Raw genomic sequence first — 24,737 nt, forward strand, 5'->3', positions numbered from 1 at the left:
GGTGGCCTACAGAGGCTTAGAAACAGTCCGAAATTTTGAGTTTTACAGGTTATAAAGGTTATAAAGTATATTAGTATAACAATGTTGGTTGTGCAAAGCTGTAGAATGGGTAGTAAAGGTGTTATCTACCTTTTTAAACAATAAAAAATCAAGTATACTTATCCCTTTAAATATGCTGCCCCCTTGCAGTGAGGTACAGTGGACTTGTTCGTGGTAGCGAAGCATGTCTGCCCGACCATTAATTAATGGAGCCCATTGTATTTACCTAAGTACTGGTGCCCTCCACTCCTTCTTTGTTTGACAAATTTTCCAAAGTTGGCTATTAAGGCTCTGTAGAGAGGTACTGAACACACTGCTGACAATGGAGTCTATTCCAACCGATCAGAACAGTCAAGCAAATTACTTTATAAGACTTTTTTGAATTTTTGTAAGCCAATTCCAATCCACCCAATTTAGGGCCAGATTATGAGTTGACTGCAAAATATCGCTTACGCTTAAGTGATATTTGTACTCGACTGAGTAATACCAGCGCAGGCTAATGTGCGCTGGTATTACGAATTTGGTGCAATGTGAACGCAACTTCGCATTGCACTGAAGCATTGCACTCATGAGAGCATGCTATCATAGGCTCCAATGGGAGCCTCGTTCTGATGCCGTCATACACGGCACAGAACCTAATCGTTGCGAAGGGGGTAAGTAGCACAATGATGGGCTGCAATTTTAAATAAATCTGTATATGAATATATATACAGTATATATACACATATACATATTTATGTGTATATACACATATTAACACATAAATATAAATGTATATAACCATATACATATATATTTACTGGAAACACACAGTTCCCATAGACCGCAATGTAAAGGCACTTTTCAGTGCCGTTTTTTCTAACACCCCACAGCCACCAATCTTTAACACCTTAGAACTGCCTAGTGCAGTATTTATTTGTAAAAAATGCTACTTTTTTTTTAATAAAAAATTCAAGACCCTCTATTTTGGGGGCATTTGGGGCACTTTTAAATAATTCCAGAGATCTGACCTCTGGTTAATTTTATGAGTACTAATTGCTACCGTGAGCTTGTTATTTATTGTGTACCTGCGAATGGGCAAATTTGCCCGTTTGTGGGTGCGCAATAAACTAGCACTCCACTTGTAATCTAGCCCTTAGTTATTGCATGGATTTCAAGTCCCGTTGCACCATATAGACTGCCCAAATACTCCCCACATACTTGGCATGAGGACATGTGTACAGTGGTATACTCATCAGTGACCATTGTGATATTGATTGGTTGGGTTTTCAAAGCCTTTGGTAAGGGCTGGCAAATACATGGTTGTCATAAAGAAGTGGTTGGACAAGACAGGGGAATCTATCCTGGGATAGATCCCAGACAGGCAGATGGTCCTTAAGGTTCAGGGCACCTCAAATACTGTTTTAAAGGGCTTTGCAGAGGGATGTGAAAAGTTAACAGCTGCCTTCTGAACATCTTTAGGTTCTTTATGAACTACTTAAAGGGACAGTCAAGTAAAAAAAAACTTTCATGATTTAAATAGGGCATGTAATTTTAAACAACTTTCCAATTTACTTTTTTTTGTTCAAATAATTTTTATTGAAAATTGGTACAATGACATATTATAAATAGTACATTAGCATAACAACAATATAGCAGCATAGTGTATTGTGTGATATTTGCATTTTAGCACTATCAAAGACCCAATTTTCTTAGAATTTTTCAAAATTATTAGTAACCGTATTGGTTGGAAAACAGTCGCCAAGAGAGGCAAAGTTAAGAAAAGGGTAGTAAGATTAGGGAAGGTGGGGAGGGGTAGATATAATTGCTGGTAAAGCTGTTATGGCTATTTATTCCTAAGAGGTTTATTAGAAATTTCAGGAGTTTTGATCCCAGATAAATTGAATGTTTAATATTGTGTCTGTTTTACCCTGGTAACAATAATGCATTTTCTCCAGAGTTAGGACATGTGATACTTCAGATCTCCATTGTGTAACAGTAGGTTTATCCTGTGTTTTCCATAGCCTAGGTATTAATCTTTTTGCACAGGTTATCATTAAGAGTAGAAGTTTTTTACGATAGTGACATGTAAGGTTTGGAATATGATTAAGAAGAACTATTTGTGGTGTTAGTGTGATGTCTGTACTTAGTGTTTTGTTAATGTGTCTTTCTATCATGAGCCAGTAATCTCCCAGTTTTGGGCACGTCCACCAAATGTGTGTTAGGGTTCCTATGTCACCACATCTTCTCCAGCAACTGGATGAAGCTGTGGGGTAGATGATTCGTAGTCGTTGAGGGGTTAAATACCACCTGGCTAATATTTTATAGTTTAGTTCTGACAAAATTAGTGAGGAGGAGGAGGAATGGGTATGACGAAACCCCCGTTTCCAGGATTCAGGTTCTATCTCAGTGTTTAGTTCGTCAGACCATCTTACTAGGTATGTCGGGCGTTTGTCAGGGAAGGAACCTCTGAGGAGTTTATATGTCTGCGAGAGGTGAGCTTTCATATTTTTCGGGTTGGTGCACAACTGCTCAAATTTAGTCATTGGTCTTAGGATTTCTACTCTGTGGGGGCTATGATCAATTGCATGTTTAATTTGTAAGTATGCATACCAGTTGTGGAATGGAGGTCCTAGTTCTTCATTAAGTGAAAGTCTGTCCTTAATACCTTTATGAGTAGTTATTAGATATATTGGTAGGTTTAACAGGAGTCTGTTATCATTGACATGTGTGTAAGCTATGTTTCAAAAATATATGATACTGCAGGATAGGAGTTAGGGGGGATATTGGCGTTGATAGAGTATTTGAATGCAAGATTATCTCATCCCATATTGTTAGTGTGGTTTTGATATATTCATTGTGTTGTATCATGTGGGGCCTAGAGTCTTTAGGAATCCAGGGCATATCTCTCATGTGATTAGTTCGTAATAGATAGCTTTCTAATTGTATCCATATTTTTGAGGGTACAGAGTGGTTCCATGCCACAATTCTAGTTAGATGTGTCGCTTTATAGTAGTTCGTTAGGTTGGGGACATTTAGGCCTCCATCTCCTTTACTGAGGTATAGTGTGTGTTGGGCTATTCTTGGTCGTTTATATGACCAGATAAAGGAGTTTATCATCTTTTGTTGAGCTTGGAGGTAAGATTTAGGTATAGTCATAGGGAGGGTTTGGAATAGATACAGATATTTTGGAATTATCATCATTTTCACCGTGTTTATTCGACCTAACCATGATAGATGTCCCTGCTTATGCCATGAGTCTAATGAGCTCTTGATGCTATTGTGGAGGGCAGTGTAGTTATCTGAGAATAGTTTGTGTGTGTCTTTGGGGATCACCAATCCTAGATTCCAATTTACTTTTATTATCAATTTTGCTTTGTTCTCTTGGTATTCTTAGTTGAAAGCTAAACCTAGGAGGTATATATGCTAATTTCTTACACCTTGAAGGCCACCTCTAATCTGAAAGCATTTTGACAGTTTTTCACCACTACAGGGCGTTAGTTCATGTGTTTCATATAGATAACATTGAGCTCAGGCACATGAAACTCCTAGGAGCAAGCACTGATTGGCTAAAAATGCAAGTCTGTCAAAAGAACTGAAATAAGGGGGCAGTTTGCAGAGCCATATTTACAAGGTAATCACAGAGGTAAAAAGTATATTATTATAACTGTGTTGGTTATGCAAAATTGGGGAATGGGCAATAAAGGGATTATCTACCTTTATAAACAACAAAAATTCTGGTGTTTACTGTCCCTTTAAGTTAAGGATGCAATGGTGAAAACTCTAACAGGCTAGGATTAAGACCTGTACTCACTATCTGGTCCCAGGCAGTTTTCAGAGACTTGTCAGCAAGTGGTTCAATCCACTTTTCCTAAGTTACTAGTCCTTTTCCTGGCAGTTGAGTTCACTTCTGTTTGACCACTGCCAGAATTTAAATTATTTTTCCCTCTACTTTTGAAGGATGGTGCAGCATAAGGATTTGGGCCATGACCTCTCGCCGTTAGGAGATACATGTTCACCAGACCACTGCAACCAATAAGGCACCCGTGTACAAAGCCATACAGCAATGTACCCCAGGTGAGAGTAAAAAAAATATCTAAGCAGGAAGGGCTTACTAAGACTAGGCCAACTAACCCTATCCCTGCCTATCTTCAGATCAGCTACCCTATGGAAGCCATCACCCTCGACTTTGCCGCCACCCTCAAACCTCTAAAAGGTCTATGTCAGTGTTAAAATTTACTGTCAACTTTTTTTTTTTTTTTTTTTTTTTATACAAGAGGAAGGGACAAGATTCTCCAAGTCTCCTGGAAGAAGAAAGAGGCAGGGATGGACCCTCCTCTCACTTAAATAAGGTAAGGCTGACTCCTTAACTTCACCTGCAACATTGTTGCAAACCCCCTCTCTAGGCTTACATGTCTGCAGAGGAGCAGACCCTTAAATACTATCCTGGATACAGGCTCCCTGCACTTCCATTAAATTTGAAAGACCTTCAAAAACCAATCTGAAGAGTTTGGAAAAGTCCTTGGTTGAGTTAAAGTAAAAAAACTATATGTCACGCTGCCTGGTAACTGGCAAAATCCTGGTGTCTATTTAGGTATGCTTAACTATATATTCATTTAATTTAACCACATATAGGGAAAAAGATTGCTCATTAGAGCAGTGTTCTTCATCTCCAGCTCTCAGCACACGCTAAGAGGTCAGGTTTTCATATCTATAATAGAGCACAATTAAGTAAACGATAATGACTAGGCCAGGATTATTTCATTTTTGTTTAATATAGACATCTTGACAATCTGAAGTATTAATGGGTCCTGAGGACAACAACTGAAGAGAACTGAATTAGAGTATGTTAGCTGAGTTAAAGGGACATGAAACCCAAACATTTTCTTTCATGATTTAGGTAGAACATACAATTTTAAACTTTACAGTTTACTTCTATTATCAAATTAGTTTCATTCTCTCGGTATCATTTGTTGAAAGAGCATCAATGCACTTCTGGTTTCTAACTAAACACATGGGTGAGCCAATGACAATCGGTATATATATATATATATATGCAGCCACCAATCAGCATCTAGAACCTAGGTTCTTATCTGCTCCTGAGCTTACCTAGATAAACTTTTCAGCAAAGGATAACGAGAGAAGGAAGCAAATTAAATAACAGAAGTACATTGGAAAGTTGTTTAAAACCACATGCTCTTTCTGAATCATGAAAGAAATAAAATTGTGTTTCATGTCCGTTTAACTACATTTTAAATATAATGTGTTTTCCTTTGATAGGTTTACTTACTTACCCAAAATAAATAACATTTCCACTGCAATGTCACTGACAATTGTGCTGCGTGCAGCAGAGACACTTTCATCATGACTTGTGAAGCAGACATTGTAGGGAACGGTGACAGCTACATAGAAAGTGGCTAGGAGGATGAGCCAGTCCCATAAAGCTTTGAAGATGCTGTAGTGGAGGAGGATGAAGCATGGTTTCTGTACAGAGGCCACTTTATATTCGGGTAAAGAAGGCTTGTTATCAAACAGGTTCTGAAGACAAAGAAAGGGACACAGAGTAAGTCAGAGAAACATGAATAAAAGGGACCTAGTTGGTCAACAATTCATGAGTTAGTCACTCAATCATAGGTGAGAGAAAATTATTAGTGTGTGCCCAAAATAAGGAAACATACAAATTATATCTCGGGCCCATACTTTGGTATTCTACTATGCTGCAAATTATAAACAGAATACAGTCATTTCTGCCACGGAAAACATCAAGTGCAGCCCAGTGGTGTATTTGGTTTTGAGCTGCCCTGGGCACTGGGAAACCATTCCATCCCCCCAACCACTAAAGATTTTAGCCCATATTTTCCTCATTTCTCACAATCGGAGGCCAGGTACATAGAGGGTTCATGTACCCCCACTTGCCAACCAGGAATCGTTGATTTAAAATAAAATTAAAAAGAAATCAGGAGGAGAGCATAGGAGTAGGAAAGCATCATGCCATAAACCTACCCCTAAAATGTGCTGCCCCCCACTAAATCCAGGCTGTACAGGCCTAATTTGCCTAGGCAAGAATATGCTCCATATCATACAAAATAAATATAGTAGAGGGTCTAAATAAAGGATATTGAGGTTGCTCGTTATTTTTAGAACCAATAGGAAGACTGAATTTTGACTTTATGTTCCCTCTATATTTTTCTACCTCTGGTATTTTTTAAAAAAATGTTATCTTGTCATTTTTCTTTTGGTTTCTATACTTATCTAAGACCCTTATATGGGAACTGCTAGAATTTGATTTGGTTTAGTTATTATTAGCTTCTAGGGCCAGATGATCATAAACTTGCCAGCATGAAGAGAAATCCTGATAAATCTTTGGTATTTATTCTGCATTATATAATAAAGTAGGTATCTTTCCTTCATATCCAGAGCCCTTCATAGTGAGCTAAACAACTCTCAAGGTAAATAATACTTCCTAAAATCCTTTTAGGTACCTCACTGTTCTGAGGAGACTTCTTGGATAATCTCACCAGACCAGAGAGCTTTTGCTCATCAAGCTCCTAGTGTCAATATTATTTTCATTCATGTAATATATAGTTTATATATTTATTTTGAGCTTACCTTGTTGTTATCTTAGTTTTCAATCAAACTCTAAACAAAAGAATATGTAGGCCTAGATGACAAGTGGACAACTATTGATAGCATATGATGAAAGGTAAAAAAGTTTTACTAGAGACTGTTAGCGTGGCCAATTTTTTTTTAGCACGCTCCATACTTTCAATGGATAGCTTGACTGCTCTAAACATCATTCAAAGTGGTGAGTTATGTGTTGCTCTAGAGCACAAAGCAAAAGCTGAAGTAAAGTGTCAGAAGTGTAACTACCATTGGTGCAGCAGATACAGTAGGACCAGGACCCAAGTGCTGGGGAGCCTTAGCAGCCAGTCTATACATAGGTCTGTGCTTATGTGGTCATTATCTGTGTATAGATACTCAACATCACTGTGCAGCATATTCATCAGTGTATAGCCACTCACTTCATTATTTTCTGCAGCACAGTCACTATTAGTATATAGATATTTTATTATTATATAGCACAGCATATTCAGAGTATACTTAATTTTTATAAAGAGCGGTGTACTCATCAGGGCGTAGTGTATGGAAACTCACATCAGTATATTATTACTATTGTTTATTACTGAGTTACCTTTGTGGGGCCCCCAAAAAAGTTTGCATTAGGACACTCTGTTGAGTAGGTCCACTAGTGTAATGTGTTAAGACTAAAATAAAAGTATTTTAAACAAATATGTTAAAATATATAAAGTATTTAACTTATATTTATGCATGTTAAAAGTAAAATATATTGTTATTATTAAAATAAATGTTAACAGTGATACAAAGGGATATGGGACTGGGAAGGGCTCAAAGGTGTAAATGTATGTGTGTGCATTTGTACATGTATATATAAACTCATGTGCCCCCTACCAGAATTGAATCTGGATCGGGGGCCGCAACCTCATTGTGACTTAGGAGTTGAAGAAGACTTCTTGTAACTGCTTAAACTTGCTCCAGGAAGGGTAGGATTTCCAGGAGGGTCTTGATGATTCTTGTTTTGGACCAGAGGAGGAAGATTGTTGATTCCTTGATTAACGAAAGGAATGAAAACAATTTGAAGATTTGCCTTTTCCTAAACTTCTTGTCTTGAGGGAGAAAAGCTAATTTTCCTCCAGTAACAGAAGAAATAATAGCATCTAGATCTGGTCCAAACAATATCTTCCCCTTAAAAGGAAGAGATAGAAGTCTGGACTTTAATACGATGTCAGCTGACCAAGATTTGAGCCACACAGTTCTTCTAGTCAAGACTGACAAAGGCATGCTTTTGATAATATCAATAAAAGCATCACAAATAAAAGCATTTGCAGACCAAACATGCTTTATTCAAAATTGAAGATCTACAACAGCATTTTCTGAAAGCTGTTCTGAAAAATTGTTATACAAAATTGAAGAGGCTGCTGCCACACAAGCAATCCCAGAAAGCACATACGCCTAGATTTAGAGTTTTGTCGGTAACGACCCGCGTAGCTAACGCATGTTTTTTTTCTCCCGCACCTTTTAAATACCGCTGGTATTTAGAGTTCACAGAATGGCTGCGTTAGGCTCCAAAAAAGGAGCGTAGAGCATAATTTACCGCCACTGCAACTCTCAATACCAGCGGTGCTTACGGACGCGGCCAGCTTCAAAAACGTGGTCGTGCACGATTCCCCCATAGAAAACAATGGGGCATTTTGAGCTGAAAAAAAAACCAAACACCTGCAAAAAAGCAGCGTTCAGCTCCTAACGCAGCCCCATTGTTTCCTATGGGGAAACACTTCCTATGTCTGCACCTAACACCCTAACATGTACCCAGAGTCTAAACACCCCTAACCTTACACTTATTAACCCCTAATCTGCCGCCCCCGCTATCGCTGACACCTGCATATTTTTTTAACCCCTAATCTGCTGCTCCGTACACCGCCGCAACCTACATTATACCTATGTACCCCTAATCTGCTGCCCCTAACGCCACCGACCCCTATATTATATTTATTAACCCATAATCTGCCCCCCACAACGTCGCCGCCAGCTACCTACAATTATTAACCCCTAATCTGCCGACCGGACCTCACCGCTACTCTAATAAATGTATTAGCCCCTAAAGCTAAGTCTAACCCTAACACTAACACCCCCCTAAGTTAAATATAATTTAAATCTAACAAAATAAATTAACTCTTATTAAATAAATTAATCCTATTTAAAGCTAAATACTTACCTGTAAAATAAACCCTAATATAGCTACAATATAAATTATAATTATATTGTAGCTATTTTAGGATTAATATTTATTTTACAGGCAACTTTGTATTTATTTTAACCAGGTACAATAGCTATTAAATAGTTAATAACTATTTAATAGTTACCTAGTTAAAATAATTACAAAATTACCTGTAAAATAAATCCTAACCTAAGTTACAATTAAACCTAACACTACACTATCAATAAATAAATAAAATAAAATACCTACAAGTATCTACAATTAAACCTAACACTACACTATCAATAAATTAAATACAATACCTACAAATAAATACAATTAAATAAACTAACTAAAGTACAAAAAATAAAAAAGAACTAAGTTACAAAAAATAAAAAAATATTTACAAACATTAGAAAAATATTACAACAATTTTAAACTAATTACACCTACTCTAAGCCCCCTAATAAAATAACAAACACCCCCAAAATAAAAAAATGCCCTACCCTATTCTAAAATTAAAATAGAAAAGCTCTTTTACCTTACCAGCCCTGAAAAGGGCCTTTTGCGGGGCATGCCCCAAAGAATTCAGCTCTTTTGCCTGTAAAAAAAAAACATACAATACCCCCCCCCAACATTACAACCCACCACCCACATACCCCTAATCTAACCCAAACCCCCCTTAAATAAACCTAACACTTTATTGGCTGATTGGATCAGCCAATAGAATGCGAGCTCAATCCTATCAGCCAATCGGAATTCGAGGGACGCCATCTTGGATGACGTCCCTTAAAGGAACCGTCATTCGTCGGGAAGTCGTCGGTGAAGATGGATGTTCCGCGTCGGCGGGATGAACATGGATCCGGAAGAAAGAAGATTGAAGATGCCGCTTGATAGAAGACTTCAGCCGGATCATGGACCTCTTCAGCTCCCGCTTGGATGAAGACTTCAGTCGGATCATGGACCTCTTCAGCTCCCGCTTGGATCAAGACTTCAGCCGGATCATGGACATCTTCAGCCCCCCCTTGGGCTTGGATGAAGACTTCGGAGGCTCCTCAGGACCGATCTGTGAACCCGGTGTGGTGAAGACAAGGTAGGGAGATCTTCAGGGGCTTAGTGTTAGGTTTATTTAAGGGGGGTTTGGGTTAGATTAGGGGTATGTGGGTGGTGGGTTGTAATGTTGGGGGGGGGGTATTGTATGTTTTGTTTTTTTCCAGGCAAAAGAGCTGAATTTATTGGGGCATGCCCCGCAAAAGGCCCTTTTCAGGGCTGGTAAGGTAAAAGAGCTTTTCTATTTTAATTTTAGAATAGGGTAGGGCATTTTTTTATTTTGGGGGTCTTTGTTATTTTATTAGGGGGCTTAGAGTAGGTGTAATTAGTTTAAAATTGTTGTAATATTTTTATAATGTTTGTAAATATTTTATTATTTTTTGTAACTTAGTTCTTTTTTATTTTTTGTACTTTAGTTAGTTTATTTAATTGTATTTATTTGTAGGTATTGTATTTAATTAATTTATTGATAGTGTAGTGTTAGGTTTAATTGTAACTTAGGTTAGGATTTATTTTACAGGTAATTTTGTAATTATTTTAACTAGGTAACTATTAAATAGTTATTAACTATTTAATAGCTATTGTACCTGGTTAAAATAAATACAAAGTTACCTGTAAAATAAATATTAATCCTAAAATAGCTACAATATAATTATAATTTATATTGTAGCTATATTAGGGTTTATTTTACAGGTAAGTATTTAGCTTTAAATAGGATTAATTTATTTAATAAGAGTTAATTTAGTTTGTTAGATTTAAATTATATTTAACTTAGGGGGGTGTTAGAGTTAAGGTTAGACTTAGCTTTAGGGGTTAATAAATGTATTAGAGTAGCGGTGAGGTCTGGTCGGCAGATTAGTGGTTAATACTTGAAGTTAGGTGTCGGCGATGTTAGGGAGGGCAGATTAGGGGTTAATACTATTTATTATAGGGTTATTGAGGCGGGAGTGAGGCGGATTAGGGGTTAATACATTTATTATAGTGGCGGTGAGGTCCGGTCGGCAGATTAGGGGTTAATAATTGTAGGTAGGTGGAGGCGACGTTGGGGGCGGCAGATTAGGGGTTAATAAATATAATATAGGGGTCGCCGGTGTTAGGTGCAGCAGATTAGGGGTACATAGGGATAACGTAGCTGGCGGCGGTGTGCGGTCGGCAGATTAGGGGTTAAAAAATTTTAATAGAGTGGCGGCGATGTGGGGGGGCCTCGGTTTAGGGGTACATAGGTAGTTTATGGGTTTTAGTGTACTTTAGAGCACAGTAGTTAAGAATTTTATAAACCAGCGTTAGCCCAAAAAGCTCTTAACTACTGACTTTTTTCTGCGGCTGGAGTTTTGTCGTTAGATTTCTAACGCTCACTTCAGCCAAGACTCTAAATACCGGCGTTAGAAAGATCCCATTGAAAAGATAGGATACGCAAATGGCATAGGGGGATCTGCGGTATTGAAAAGTCGCGGCTGGAAAGTGAGCGTTAGACCCTTTCCTGACTGGCTCTAAATACCAGCGGTAGCCAAAAACCAGCGTTAGGAGCCTCTAACGCTGGTTTTGACGGCTAACGCCAAACTCTAAATCTAGCCGACTGTTTTTAAACTCTGGAGAAAATTCTTAAAAATTTCCTTGGACTTTACAAGGCTCAGTTAGAGGCAAGGACAATTGTAGACTGCTTAGCATGCATGATTAGATCCATACATAAGCTACATAACTGAGATGCAGGAGTGACAACAAAAAAACAAAACATATAAATAATATGAGGATCTACCAGAGTGTTCCATTATAAAGCAGCAGACAGACAAATTAATGTTGAAAGAAGGCTATATAGATAAAGCCTTGTTGGAGACAGGAAAAAAGCTAAATGTACAGGGACATTAACAGATAGTTGGAGATAGCATGACAAATCACTACTCATGTTTTAATGTATCTAATTTAAACTAATAATTTATGTGCACATATATTTACAAAACTTTTACTATTAACAGTGATTCATTTTTTCAAAAGACCATAAAAACATAATTTATGCTTACCTGATAAAATTATTTCTCTTGTAGTGTATCCAGTCCACAGATCATCCATTACTTGTGGGATATTCTCCTTCCCAACAGGAAGTTGCAAGAGGATCACCCACAGCAGAGCTGCTATATAGCTCCTCCCCTCACTGCCATATCCAGTCATTCGACCGAAACAAGCAGAGAAAGGAGAAACTATAGGGTGCAGTGGTGACTGTAGTTTAATTAAAATTTAGACCTGCCTGAAAAGGACAGGGCGGGCCGTGGACTGGATACACTACAAGAGAAATAAATTTATCAGGTAAGCATAAATTATGTTTTCTCTTGTTAAGTGTATCCAGTCCACGGATCATCCATTACTTGTGGGATACCAATACCAAAGCTAAAGTACACGGATGATGGGAGGGACAAGGCAGGAACTTAAACGGAAGGAACCACTGCCTGTAGAACCTTTCTCCCAAAAACAGCCTCCGAAGAAGCAAAAGTATCAAATTTGTAAAATTTAGAAAAAGTATGAAGCAAAGACCAAGTTGCAGCCTTGCAAATCTGTTCAACAGAGGCCTCATTTTTAAAGGCCCAGGTGGAAGCCACAGCTCTAGTAGAATGAGCTGTAATCCTTTCAGGAGGCTGCTGTCCAGCAGTCTCATAGGCTAAACGGATTATACTCCGAAGCCAAAAAGAAAGAGAGGTTGCCGAGGCCTTCTGACCTCTCCTCTGTCCAGAGTAAACAACAAACAGGTTAGATGTTTGGCGAAAATCTTTAGTAGCCTGTAAGTAAAACTTCAAGGCACGGACTACGTCTAGATTATGCAAAACACGTTCCTTCTTTGAAGAAGGATTAGGACATAATGATGGAACAACATCAGACATGGCTCTTACAGCATCTACGCGCTCTGTATCTCGTCTAACCCCAGAGCAATCGCGCTTGCCTCTCAATTCAGGCAATCTGGATAATACCTCTGACAGGGTATTATTCATGATTGCAGCCATGTCCTGCAAAGTAATCGCTATGGGCGTCCCTGATGTACTTGGCGCCATATTAGCGTGCGTCCCTTGAGCGGGAGGCGAAGGGTCCGACACGTGGGGAGAGTTAGTCGGCATAACTTCCCCCTCGACAGACCCCTCTGGTGACAATTCTTTTATAGATAAAGACTGATCTTTACTGTTTAAGGTGAAATCAATACATTTAGTACACATTCTCCTATGGGGCTCCACCATGGCTTTTAAACATAATGAACAAGTATCCTCTGTTTCAGACATGTTTGTACAGACTAGCAATGAGACTAGCAAGCTTGGAAAACACTTTAAAGCAAGTTAACAAGCAATATAAAAAACGTTACTGTGCCTTTAAGAGAAACAAATTTTGACAAAATTTGAAATAACAGTGAAAAAAGGCAGTTACACTAACAACATTTTTACAGTGTATGTAACAAGTCAGCAGAGCATTGCACCCACTTGCAAATGGATGATTAACCCCTTAATAACAAAAACAGAATAATAAATGACAAAAACGTTTTTTAAACACAGTCACAACAACTGCCACAGTCTACTGTGATTGTTACCCTCCTCAAACACGACTTTGAAGCCTTTTGAGCCCTTCAGAGATGTCCTGTATCATTCAGAGGGAAGCTGAATGTCTCTGTCAGTATTTTTATCTGCACAGAAAAGCACTAGAAAAGGCCCCTCCCACTCATATTACAACAGTGGAAAGCCTCAGGAAACTGTTTCTAGGCAAAAATCAAGCCAGCCATGTGGAAAAAAACTAGGCCCCAATAAGTTTTGTCACCAAACATATATAAAAACGATTAACATGCCAGCAAACGTTATATATTACACTTTTATAAGAGTATGTATCTCTGTTAATAAGCCTGATACCAGTCACTATCACTGCATTTAAGGCTTAACTTACATTAATCCGGTATCAGCAGCATTTTTCTAGCAAATTCCATCTCTAGAAATATGTTAACTGCACATACCTTATTGCAGGAAAACCTGCACGCCATTCCCCCTCTGAAGTTACCTCACTCCTCAGAATATGTGAGAACGGCAGTGGATCTTAGTTACTTCTGCTAAGATCATAGAAATCACAGGCAGATTCTTCTTCTAATGCTGCCTGAGATGAAACAGTACACTCCGGTACCATTTAAAAATAACAAACTTTTGATTGAAGTTAAAAAACTAACTATAATACACCACTCTCCTCTTACTACGTCCATCTTTGTTGAGAGTTGCAAGAGAATGACTGGATATGGCAGTGAGGGGAGGAGCTATATAGCAGCTCTGCTGTGGGTGATCCTCTTGCAACTTCCTGTTGGGAAGGAGAATATCCCACAAGTAATGGATGATCCGTGGACTGGATACACTTAACAAGAGAAAATAGAAGCATTCTTGCACTGTTGTAGTGAAGAATGAAACATCTCCTAATCAATTATTTTTAATTGTCCAGCTCTTATATATTATCACTTTCCTATATAGTACACTATTGCAGAACTTAGCTGAGTGCTTAAAGACACACAGAACTGAAGTGATACAAAAGTACCTTAGATCCACTATCCTAATATCCAGCAACAATGCTTTCTAAGTTATCCTGGGCTCCTAATGACACTTTGAGGGCAGAGGTGAAGGGGAGGAGCTAGGCTGCAGTGTCTCAAATTACAATAAACAGGAGTAGAGACAAAGCAAACCCTCTGTGCAGCTGATCTTATTGTGTAGTTATTCACAGAACCGGACTGGGTGAGCTGTTCGGGGCAAATGGATTTTTGTATTATTTAGCCTGGCAGCAATTTTCATATTTTTGCACTGTGTGTAGGAAGTGGTATATGTTTAAGACTCATGCTAAAATCAGTAAGCTGAAGACAATAAAGAGTGCTAAAATATGAAGATTACTGTCAGACTTAATAATGCAAAGATACAAACAATAAAATATTTACAGTAGTAGCTAAGTGATAACCCCTCCTTTACAACAAACAGCACAGCTCCTTACCTAATGTGGAGGAGCTGTTTGTAAGTGTTTTTTCCTCCTGATTTGCTGCAGTTTAAACATTGATCCCTCAGAGAAGGTGCAGCAAGGAGTCCCTGCCTAGACCTGCTCTGAGTGATCAAGCAGAGTACTTGCTGACCACACAGCCTCACCAGCAGCTTTTCCCCCTTAACTTGTATCACACATGCCCCAGCTCAGCTGCAGCCCTCCAAATTTCCTGGAGGGGACATTACCAGGGGCAAGAAAAATAATCCAGGGACATGCAACAAAATTCAGGGACTGTCCCTGGAAATCAGGGACTGTTGACAACTATGAGGGACCTGTCCCTGCAACACCTGTGGAAGGCCTGTGACTAACCCCCTTACTGAGAGTAATTGTGTCACTAACCATACTCCAGTCTCCCCTCTGTCTCTCAGTAGCAGCTGAGGTTGAAATATGGGCCTCAACTCAATCTGAGAAGCCCTCTCAAATGAAAATAGAAGAGCAACTCAATCCTTAACCCACCTTCTGGTGGGTAAAGTTTAAACTCACATAACAGTGAGCTGGGAGGGATGAAGTGCTCTTGAGAGTTTTGGGAAACTTTGCATCCTCCCATGTGTAATGGGTCAAGGACTCTCGTCACCTTAAGAACAAAAAAACCTTATTATTTGTACTTTAAAATTATGTTTTTTTAGTGTGAAATTATTGTATTTGAAGCCCAGTTTAACTGTTGTGCTAAGCATTTTTGCTTGTCTGATAAGTTGCATAAAATGTCCACACATGCAAGATTATTATAATTATTATTATTATTATTATTTTTGCCTAAAGCCAGTATGTCCATTTCTTAGCTTTGCATTTGTCATTTCATTCTACAAAAAATTTCTACCTCTTCTAGTTTTGGCTCCTTACCTGCCACCAATGTGTGGCAGACAAGGGTGTACATCTTCGCCCCTGTCCACCCGGCATTGCATCCTTGCATTTATAATTGCACACTACTGCTAGTGTACAACGCCGCCCCCTGCTTACGTGCATCCAAACGCATGCGAGCAAAGACTGTCAATCTCCCTAGATGGAAAAAGCCTGGGGGACTGAGATTCGCTACATAACAGGTGGTGGAGTGCGTTAAGAGGCACCGATCTGATGACTGCTGCTTTATAACTCTTGGCTGCAAGTTTGCTCATATGAGCCTGCAGCCGAATCCTTCGATAAATCTGGCCCTATGTGTCTTGTGTTCATAGGTTCTCAATATTTCTATAATGACAAATGTATTAAAGGGACAGTATACTATAAAATATTTTTTTCCTTAATGTGTTTGCAATTGCTTTTTTTACCAACTGCACAGTAAAAAATGTATGACCACTAGCTTTTTAAGGCTTATTTGTGTATATTAAAGCTCTGATTTTGTGTTTTGAAGCCACAACCTAATAAAATGGGTTGAGCTTGTAGGTATAATCAGATCTCATTACTTTATCACATTGTGCACATATACCTGCTTATTTATCTTATATCTGTCCTTAAAACAATCACCAGTACTTGGAGAGAACAATGGAAAATCAACATTTTATTACCTTATCTCTGCTATATCCCACTGGGAGTGTAATTTCTTCTGCTGGCTGTGTTTACAAAGCTTATCTATAGCTTGGACCTGCGGCCACAAACTTTCAGAATAGGTGGGGATACCACATGCTAAATCAACTATTTCAAATGCAAATATAAGGGTAAAGGAGCTACTTGTAAACAATTTAATACACTCCAGCAGGTAAAGTGGATCATTGGGAACAAATTAAAGGGGAGACATTTTTTGAGTAAACTGTCCCTTTAATTTACAAGAAACTATTAAGGATATTAATGTAAAGGCCGTAATCTAGAACATGGTGGATTATTGTTCAACTTTTTTTCAAATGAGGGGTTAGCTTGGATTTGTTTTCATTCATAGGACCAATAAACATAATTGAAAAAGTATTCCTAAAGTGGCATAATGGAACATTTATGCTCCAATGGTGTGCAACATTTAATGATTACATTATTGCCTGCCTATACCAATGTGTTTAACACCCACTAAATGTTAAACACATAGTTAAAGTCAACTCCAGACCAGCTATGCATTGCCAAGGGACAGCAATGCACCCTGAGCCAGATGAGATAGAGCTGGGGTACTTGTAATATGACCAGTGATTAAGAGGCCAATATATGTATGTGATTATAGACCACAGCTCTTTGCTAATGCTTTCTAGGTTTGGGTGTAATAGTGAATTCTGTATGTGCCTGGAGTGAGAACAGGCTTAGTACTAGGAGAGGTTACTTCTGAAATGTAGCAGCATTGAACACTTTGGTTGTGTAAAACTGCACACAGTGTGACTTGTCACATGTCAATTCATAACATATATAAAAAATGTATGTGTGACTGTGTGTGTGTGAGAGTGTGACAATGTGTGTGTGAGAGACTGTTAGAGTGAGAGTGCGTGAGAGAGTGAGTGTGTTAGAGTGAGAGTGTGTGTGTGAGAGTTGCAATACACAGACAGGAATCTCTACCCATTTATCTGCCCTATTATTGGTTCTTCCATTATATACTGCAACTATTTTTATTGCACTATGGAATCCTGATAATAATGATATTACAATAAAATAGTGAGTTTAAAAACATTAAAAGAAAATATAGAAATGACTAAGGGGCATATTTATCAAAGTGCGAGCGGACGTGATACGATGTAGCGTATCATGTCCGCTGCACATCGATAAATGCCGACAGCATACGCTGTTGGCATTTATCATTACCCAAGCAGTTCACCAGAGCTGCTTGTGCAATACCGCCCCCTGCAGATTCGCAGCCAGGGGTGTCAATCAACCCGATCATATTCGGAGCTTGATAATTCAGCCCCTAAATCTCAATAATATTTGCAAAAAGTAAATAAAATAGACTTAGGTAAATAAAACCAATGCGGGTGGGAAACCTCAAACACCACACATTTTTATTGACACAAATTTTGTTCTTAGTCCATCCCTCGATCTACTGCAGGATGGTAAGGAACCAGCATATTCCTTCAGATATCAATATTCTTCTCATTGTCTGCAGGGCCGGATTGGGCCGGCGGGATATTGGGAAAATCCCGGTGGGCCAGCAGCTGGTGGGCCGGCAGGGGCAGCTGCAGTGTGTGGAGAGCAGCAAATCACAGTTGTGAGTGATGGTGCATATTACACTAAGTAACCAGGTTGTTTATAGCTTTTTCACATAGGTTTTTTTTCCCATGCACAGTGGAGCTCTGCAATTCTCTCACTGCATTGTGGGATGTCATGAAATAAGATATAAACAGAGAAGTGGGAAATGCCTGCCGTGTTGGAGAGAGGCGGGACTCGTACCAATTGCAAGTCTGGTTGGCTGAGCCACTGTAAGAGGAGGCGCTACTATTTCAGAGGGACAGGCAGCAAGAGCCACAGCACTGAGCAAGTGAAGTCTGGAGAGACAGACACAGCTTGGTTAACGGACTGGTTATTGGTGTGAGCTGCTAATCACTGTGAAAGGTCACCGGTGAGAAAACAAGCAAATCTGTACCTTTTTTTTCTGTATCCGCATATATATTTTATGACTGTAAGAATGTGTAAAGATCCTGTTGCAAAGTCTGGGCGGTAACTTCCACAGCGTGGGTGGGGGTGTTTTTTCCACGCAGGAGGGTGGGTATTCTCTCTGTGTGCTGCTTGCAGCTGTGTTTTTGAATATTATTAGTGCTAGAATTCCATTGCTGCTAACCAGGCTTTACTTATAACTTATTGTATGATTATCATGATAATGTTAGGTGTTGCACCTGCATTGTTTGTTATGTTGTGAGCCTGTTATGTGAATCGATCTCTCATACCCCATCATAATCTGTGGCCCTCTCTAAAGCTTCTTACATTCTTTTCCCCTGTGGCCTTGATGCTAAAATCTATCGGCTAAATTACGAGTTTTGCTTTATGAGCGGCTCGGTACTAATTTGTAAGTTATTTCCCCTTCTCACCTCCCTATAGCACTGCTATTACAGGTTTTCATAAACCCGGCGTTAGCAGGCAATATTGCAGCGTCAAGCAAAATTGAGCTCCATACCGCACTCAAATACCAGCGCTCCTTTGAGCTAGTTTTACGTGCTTGTGCACGATTTCCCCATAGACATCAATGGGGAGAGCCAGCTAAAAAAAAGCCTAACACCTGCAATAAAGGAGCGTAAAGTTCCGTAACGCAGCCCCATTGATTCCTATGGGGAAAGAAAACATATTTACACCTAACACCCTAACATAAACCCTGAGTCTAAACACCCCTAATCTGCTGCCCCCGACATCGCCAACACCTACATTACACTTATTAACCCCTAATCTGCCGCCACCTACATTACATTTATTAACCCCTAATCTGCCGCCCCAATGTCGCCGCCACCTACCTACACTTATTAACCCCTAATCTGCCGTCCCCAATGTTGCCGCCACCTACCTACACTTATTAACCCCTAATCTGCCGCCCCCAATGTCACCGCCACCTACCTACACTTATTTACCCCTAATCTGCTGCCCCCAACACCGCCGCCACCTACCTACACTTATTAACCCCTAATCTGCAGCCCCTAACGTCGCCACCACTATACTAAAGTTATTAACCCCTAAACCTAACCATAAGTCTAACCCTAACCCCCACTAATCTAAATAAAAATGACTATCATTAACTAAATAATACCTATTTAAAACTAAATACTTACCTGTAAAATAAACTCTAAGCTAGCTACAATATAACTAATAGTTACATTGTAGCTAGCTTAGGTTTTATTTTTATTTCACAGGCAAGTTTGTATTTATTTTAAGTAGGTAGACTAGTGAGTAAATAGTTATTAGCTATTTACTAGCTACCTAGTTAAAATAAATACACATTTACCTGTAAAATATAACCTAAGCTGAGTTACAATAACAACTAACCTTACACTACAATTAAATAAATTACATTAATTAAATACAATTAACTAAATTACAAAAAAAAACAAAAAACACTAAATTACACAAAATAAAAAAAGAAATGATCAAATATTTAAACTAATTACACCAAATTTAATAGCCCTATCAAAATAAAAAAGCCCCCTCAAAATAAAAAAAAACCCTAGCCTACAATAAACTAACAATGGCCCTTAAAAGGGCCTTTTGCGGGGCATTGCCCCAAAGAAATCAGCTCTTTAACCTGTAAAAAAAATAATACAAACAACCCCCAACAGTAAAACCCACCACCCACACAACCAAATCCCCCAAATAAAATCCTATCCAAAAAAACTAAGCTCTCCATGGCCCTGAAAAGGGCATTTGTATGGGCATTGCCCTTAAAAGGGCATTTAGCTCTTTTTCTGCCCAAACCCTAAGCTAAAAATAAAACCCACCCAATAAACCCTTAAAAAAACCTAACACTAACCCCCAAAGATTTACTTACAGTTTTTGAAGGTCAGACATCCATCCTCAATGAAGCCAGGAGAAGTCTTCATCCAAGCGGCAAGAAGTCCTCAACGAAGCCGGGAGAGGTCTACATCCAAGCGGCAAGAAGTGGTCCTCCAGACTGGCAGAAGTCTTCATCCAGACGGCATCTTCTATCTTCATCCTTCAGATGCGGAGCGGCTCCATCTTCAATACATCCGGCGCGGAGCATCCTCTTCTGACGACGACTACTAAATAATGAAGGTTCCTTTAAGGAATGTCATCCAAGATGGCGTCCCTTGAATTCTGATTGGCTGATAGAATTCTATCAGCCAATCGGAATTAAAGTTGAAAAAATCCTATTGGCTGATCCAATCAGCCAATAGTATTAAGCTTGCATTAAGGACTTCTCTCCGCTTGGATGAAGACTTCTCCCGGCTTCGTTGCGGATGGATGTCCGGACTTCAAAAAATGTAAGTGAATCTTCGGGGGTTAGTGTTAGGTTTTTTAAGGGTTAATTGGGTGGGTTTTATTTTTAGCTTAGGGTTTGGGCAGAAAAAGAGCTAAATGCCCTTTTAAGGGCAATGCCCATACAAATGCCCTTTTCAGGGCAATGGGGAGCTTAGGTTTTTTTTAGATAGGATTTTATTTGGGGGGTTTGGTTGTGTGGGTGGTGGGTTTTACTGTTGGGGGTTGTTTGTATTATTTTTTTACAGGTAAAATAGCTGATTTCTTTGGGGCAATGCCCCACAAAAGGCCCTTTTAAGTGCCATTGGTAGTTTATTGTAGGCTAGGGTTTTTTTTATTTTGAGGGGGCTTTTTTTATTTTGATAGGGCTATTAGATTAGGTGTAATTAGTTTAAATATTTGATAATTTATTTTTTATTTTGTGTAATTTAGTGTTTTGTTTTTTTTTGTAATTTAGTTAATTGTATTTAATTAATGTAATTTATTTAATTGTAGTGTAAGGTTAGGTGTTAATGTAACTCGGGGTAGGTTTTATTTTACAGGTAAATCTGTATTTATTTTAACTAGGTAGCTAGTAAATAGTTAATAACTATTTACTAACTAGTCTACCTAGTTAAAATAAATAAAAACTTGCCTGTGAAATAAAAATAAAACCTAAGCTAGCTACAATGTAACTATTAGTTATATTGTAGCTAGCTTAGGGTTTATTTTAAAGGTAAGTATTTAGTTTTAAATAGGTATTATTTAGTTAAAGAAAGTCATTTTTATTTAGATTTATTTTAATTATATTAAAGTTAGTGGGTGTTAGGGTTATTGTTAGACTTAGGGTTAGGTTTAGGGGTTAATAACTTTAGTATAGTGGCGGCAATTTTGGGGGCAGCAGATTAGGGGTTAATAACAGTAATGTGGGTGGCGGCGATGTTAGGGACAGCAGATTAAGGGTTAATAATATTTAACTAGTGTTTACGATGCGGGAGTGCGGCGGTTTAGGGGTTAATATGTTTATTATAGTGGCGGCAATGTCCGGAGCGGCAGATTAGGGGTTAATAATTTTATTTTAGTGTTTGCGATGCGGGAGAGCCTCGGTTTAGGGATTAATAGGTAGTTTATGGGTGTTAGTGTACTTTTTAGCACTTTAGTTATTAGTTTAGTTAGTTTTATGTTACGGCTTTGTAGCATAAAAGCCATAACTACTGACTTTCAGTTTACGGTATGGATCTTGACGGTATAGGCTATACCGCTCACTTTTTGGCCGGACAGGCAAACTCGTAATACCGGCGCTGTGGAAGTCCCATTGAAAAAGGACTTTTTGAAAGCTGCGGTAGTTACGTTGCGTTACTGCCAAAAAAGTGTGCGGTACAGATATACCTGCAAGACGCGTAATACCAGGGGTAGTGAAAAAGAGCCATAATGCTGCTTTTTCACTCATAACCAAAAACTCGTAATCTAGGTGTATGTATTATTATTTTTTTAAATAGTTTATGTGCAATACAATTTTTAGAGGTAGTACAATCATGCACAAATATATAAAATCTAATTATGCAGAGTGTGTATTGAGTCACTAATTGCCATTTGTGTGAACGTGTTATCCATCTTGGGTTTCACCCTCAACCCATTTTATCATTCCCAAGCACCTGCATCATGTCTCCATGTCATGGTTACTGCCTGAGTCTGTGTATGTGAGCCTAAAAGTTATGTTAATAAATACTTATACTGACATTGTCATGTGTGCAAGCCAGATCAACAGCATATATTTCCATAAAACAATAGTATTTGTAACATTTGCTCAATGAACCTTATTGGTTGTAACACTTATCCTGGTACTACATGACATTTCATTGCATGGTTCTTTTAGTTATAAGACGATAACCAGCTTGTTATAAAGCTATAAAAATGAGATTTAGTCCAATTTACTACCATGATTTAGATAGCTTAATTGCTTTGCATTTTTTGTTATCCTTTGTTGAAAAACATAACTACGAAGGCTCAGGAGCAGCAATGCACTACTGGGAGCTAGCTGCTGATTGTGGTACTGGTTGCACATATGTGTCTCTTGTCATTGACTCAGCTCAGCTCAGCTCAGGGGGGTCTTCTAACATTTCCAGGGCCGGTCTGGTTTGCCAGTCCGGCCCTGATTGTCTGTCAGCAGAGGAAGCAAATCTTCTGCTGCTGTTACCTCCAACCACAAGTGCCTTACTCTGGATCTGCTCTTTTATTGATATCTGTGTTTTAACAGTTTCTTTAAAGTGACATGAAACCCAAAAAATGTATTTAAGGGTTCAGACAGAGCATACAATTTTAAGCAACTTTCCAATTTTCTTCTATTGTTTATTTTGCTTCCTTCTCTTGTTATCCTTTGCTGAAAAGTTTATCTAGGCAAGCTCAGGGGCAGCAGATAAGCTAGGTTCTAGCTGTTGATTGGTGGCTGCATATATATATTGATTGTGATTAGACATGTGCAATTCGGTTCTGTTCGATTCGGAAATTCGGAAAATTCGGAGATTTGGATCGAACCGAATCTCTGAATTAAAATAGTGCCGAATCTACCGAATAAATCAGAATAACTTCGGATTTATTCAGATTTATTCAGATTTATTCGGTAGATTCGGATGGCCATGGATTACACTAGTATTGTACAGTATATTAGGTTATATCACTCTGCTATGGGTTACACCTAATGTACAGTACATAATACTAGTCTAATCCCACCTAACACTTACCGAAATTCTGAATTTCCGAACCGAACCGAATCCAGACGAATTTTTTCGAATCCGAATAAATCCGAAACAAACCCGAACCGAATTTATTCAAATCCAAATGAATCCGAAACAAATCCAAACCGAATTGATTCAAATTTTTCAGAATTCGAATCGCTCCAAACCGAAATTTGAAAAAATCTGAATCGATCCGAACCGAATTTTTCGCCATGCACATGTCTAATTGTGATTGGCTCACTCATGTGTTCAGTTAGAAACCATTAGTGCAATGCTGCTCCTTCAACAAATGATACCAAGAGAATTATACAGATGAGATAACAGAAGTAAATTAGAAAGCTGTTTAAAATTGTATTCTCTATTTTAATTTTTTTGGGTTTCATGTCCCGTTATGAAACCCACAGTTTCTTTATGATTACAATGTAATTGAAGATTAAATAGAGCTATTATTTGTCCTACTTCTTGCCCATTGTATTTGACAACACTTTTCTTTGGTTTGCCTGTTACAGGCTTTATTTTCTGCTCCTAATTACCTGTTTATTAATACCTGTCCTAACATTTTGATCTGTGATCAGCTTCCAACCCTGACTAATAGAGCAATGACAGAGTGCCAGAAATCTGTCAGACCTAACATTGGCTTTAGATTTAGGCATCTACTTATCAAGCCGTCAACTTACTTGCATTCAACGGCACCAACATTGCGGCTGCGGACCTGAATAAGCTCTCCAAAGTTACCAAAAAAGCTGTCAAAAAGCCACGCACTAAGTACGGGGTAATGAGCAGCGGACTGTTGTTAACTAACAGTCATCGATCTCGCTGCTCTTCGGCTTTTTCCCAGCTTTATTGGTATACTGTTGAATAAATGTATTAACCCCTAAACCGCCGCTCTTGGACCCCGCCGCAACTAAATAAAGTGTTTAACCCCAAAACTGCTGCTCCCGGAACCCTCCGCCACCTACATTATACTTATTAACCCCTAATCTGCTGCCCCTACACCGCCTCCACCTACATTATATTTATTAACCTCTAATCTGCCCCCCCTACACCTCTGCCACTATATTAAATTTATTAACCCCTAACCCTAAGTCTAACCCTAACCCTAACACCCCCTAACTTAAATATATTTTAAATAAATCTAAATAAATATTCCTATCATTAAATAAATTATTCCTATTTAAAATTAAATACTTACCTATAAAATAAACCCTAAACCTCGGAATCTAAGGGACGCCATCTTGGATGATGTCACTTAAAGGTACCTTCATTCAGCAAGAAGACGTCGGCCGAAGAGGATGCTCCGCGTCGGATGTCTTTAAGATGGAGCCGCTCCGCGCCGG

The 24,737-nt window shown here is 38.7% G+C and overlaps 1 protein-coding gene across 1 annotated transcript in view; it reads right to left on the bottom strand.

Moving 5' to 3' along the window:
- The window catches only part of KCNH4 (potassium voltage-gated channel subfamily H member 4), a 390,445-nt gene that overhangs the window by 117,625 nt on the left and 248,083 nt on the right, over positions 1-24,737 (bottom strand). The window contains exon 5 of the mRNA XM_053717885.1: positions 5,313-5,556. Coding sequence (XP_053573860.1) covers positions 5,313-5,556 — 244 coding nt within the window. The remainder of the gene's footprint in view (positions 1-5,312; positions 5,557-24,737) is intronic.

The sequence above is a fragment of the Bombina bombina genome, chromosome 1, assembly GCF_027579735.1.
Source record: "Bombina bombina isolate aBomBom1 chromosome 1, aBomBom1.pri, whole genome shotgun sequence".
Taxonomy (NCBI): domain Eukaryota; kingdom Metazoa; phylum Chordata; class Amphibia; order Anura; family Bombinatoridae; genus Bombina; species Bombina bombina.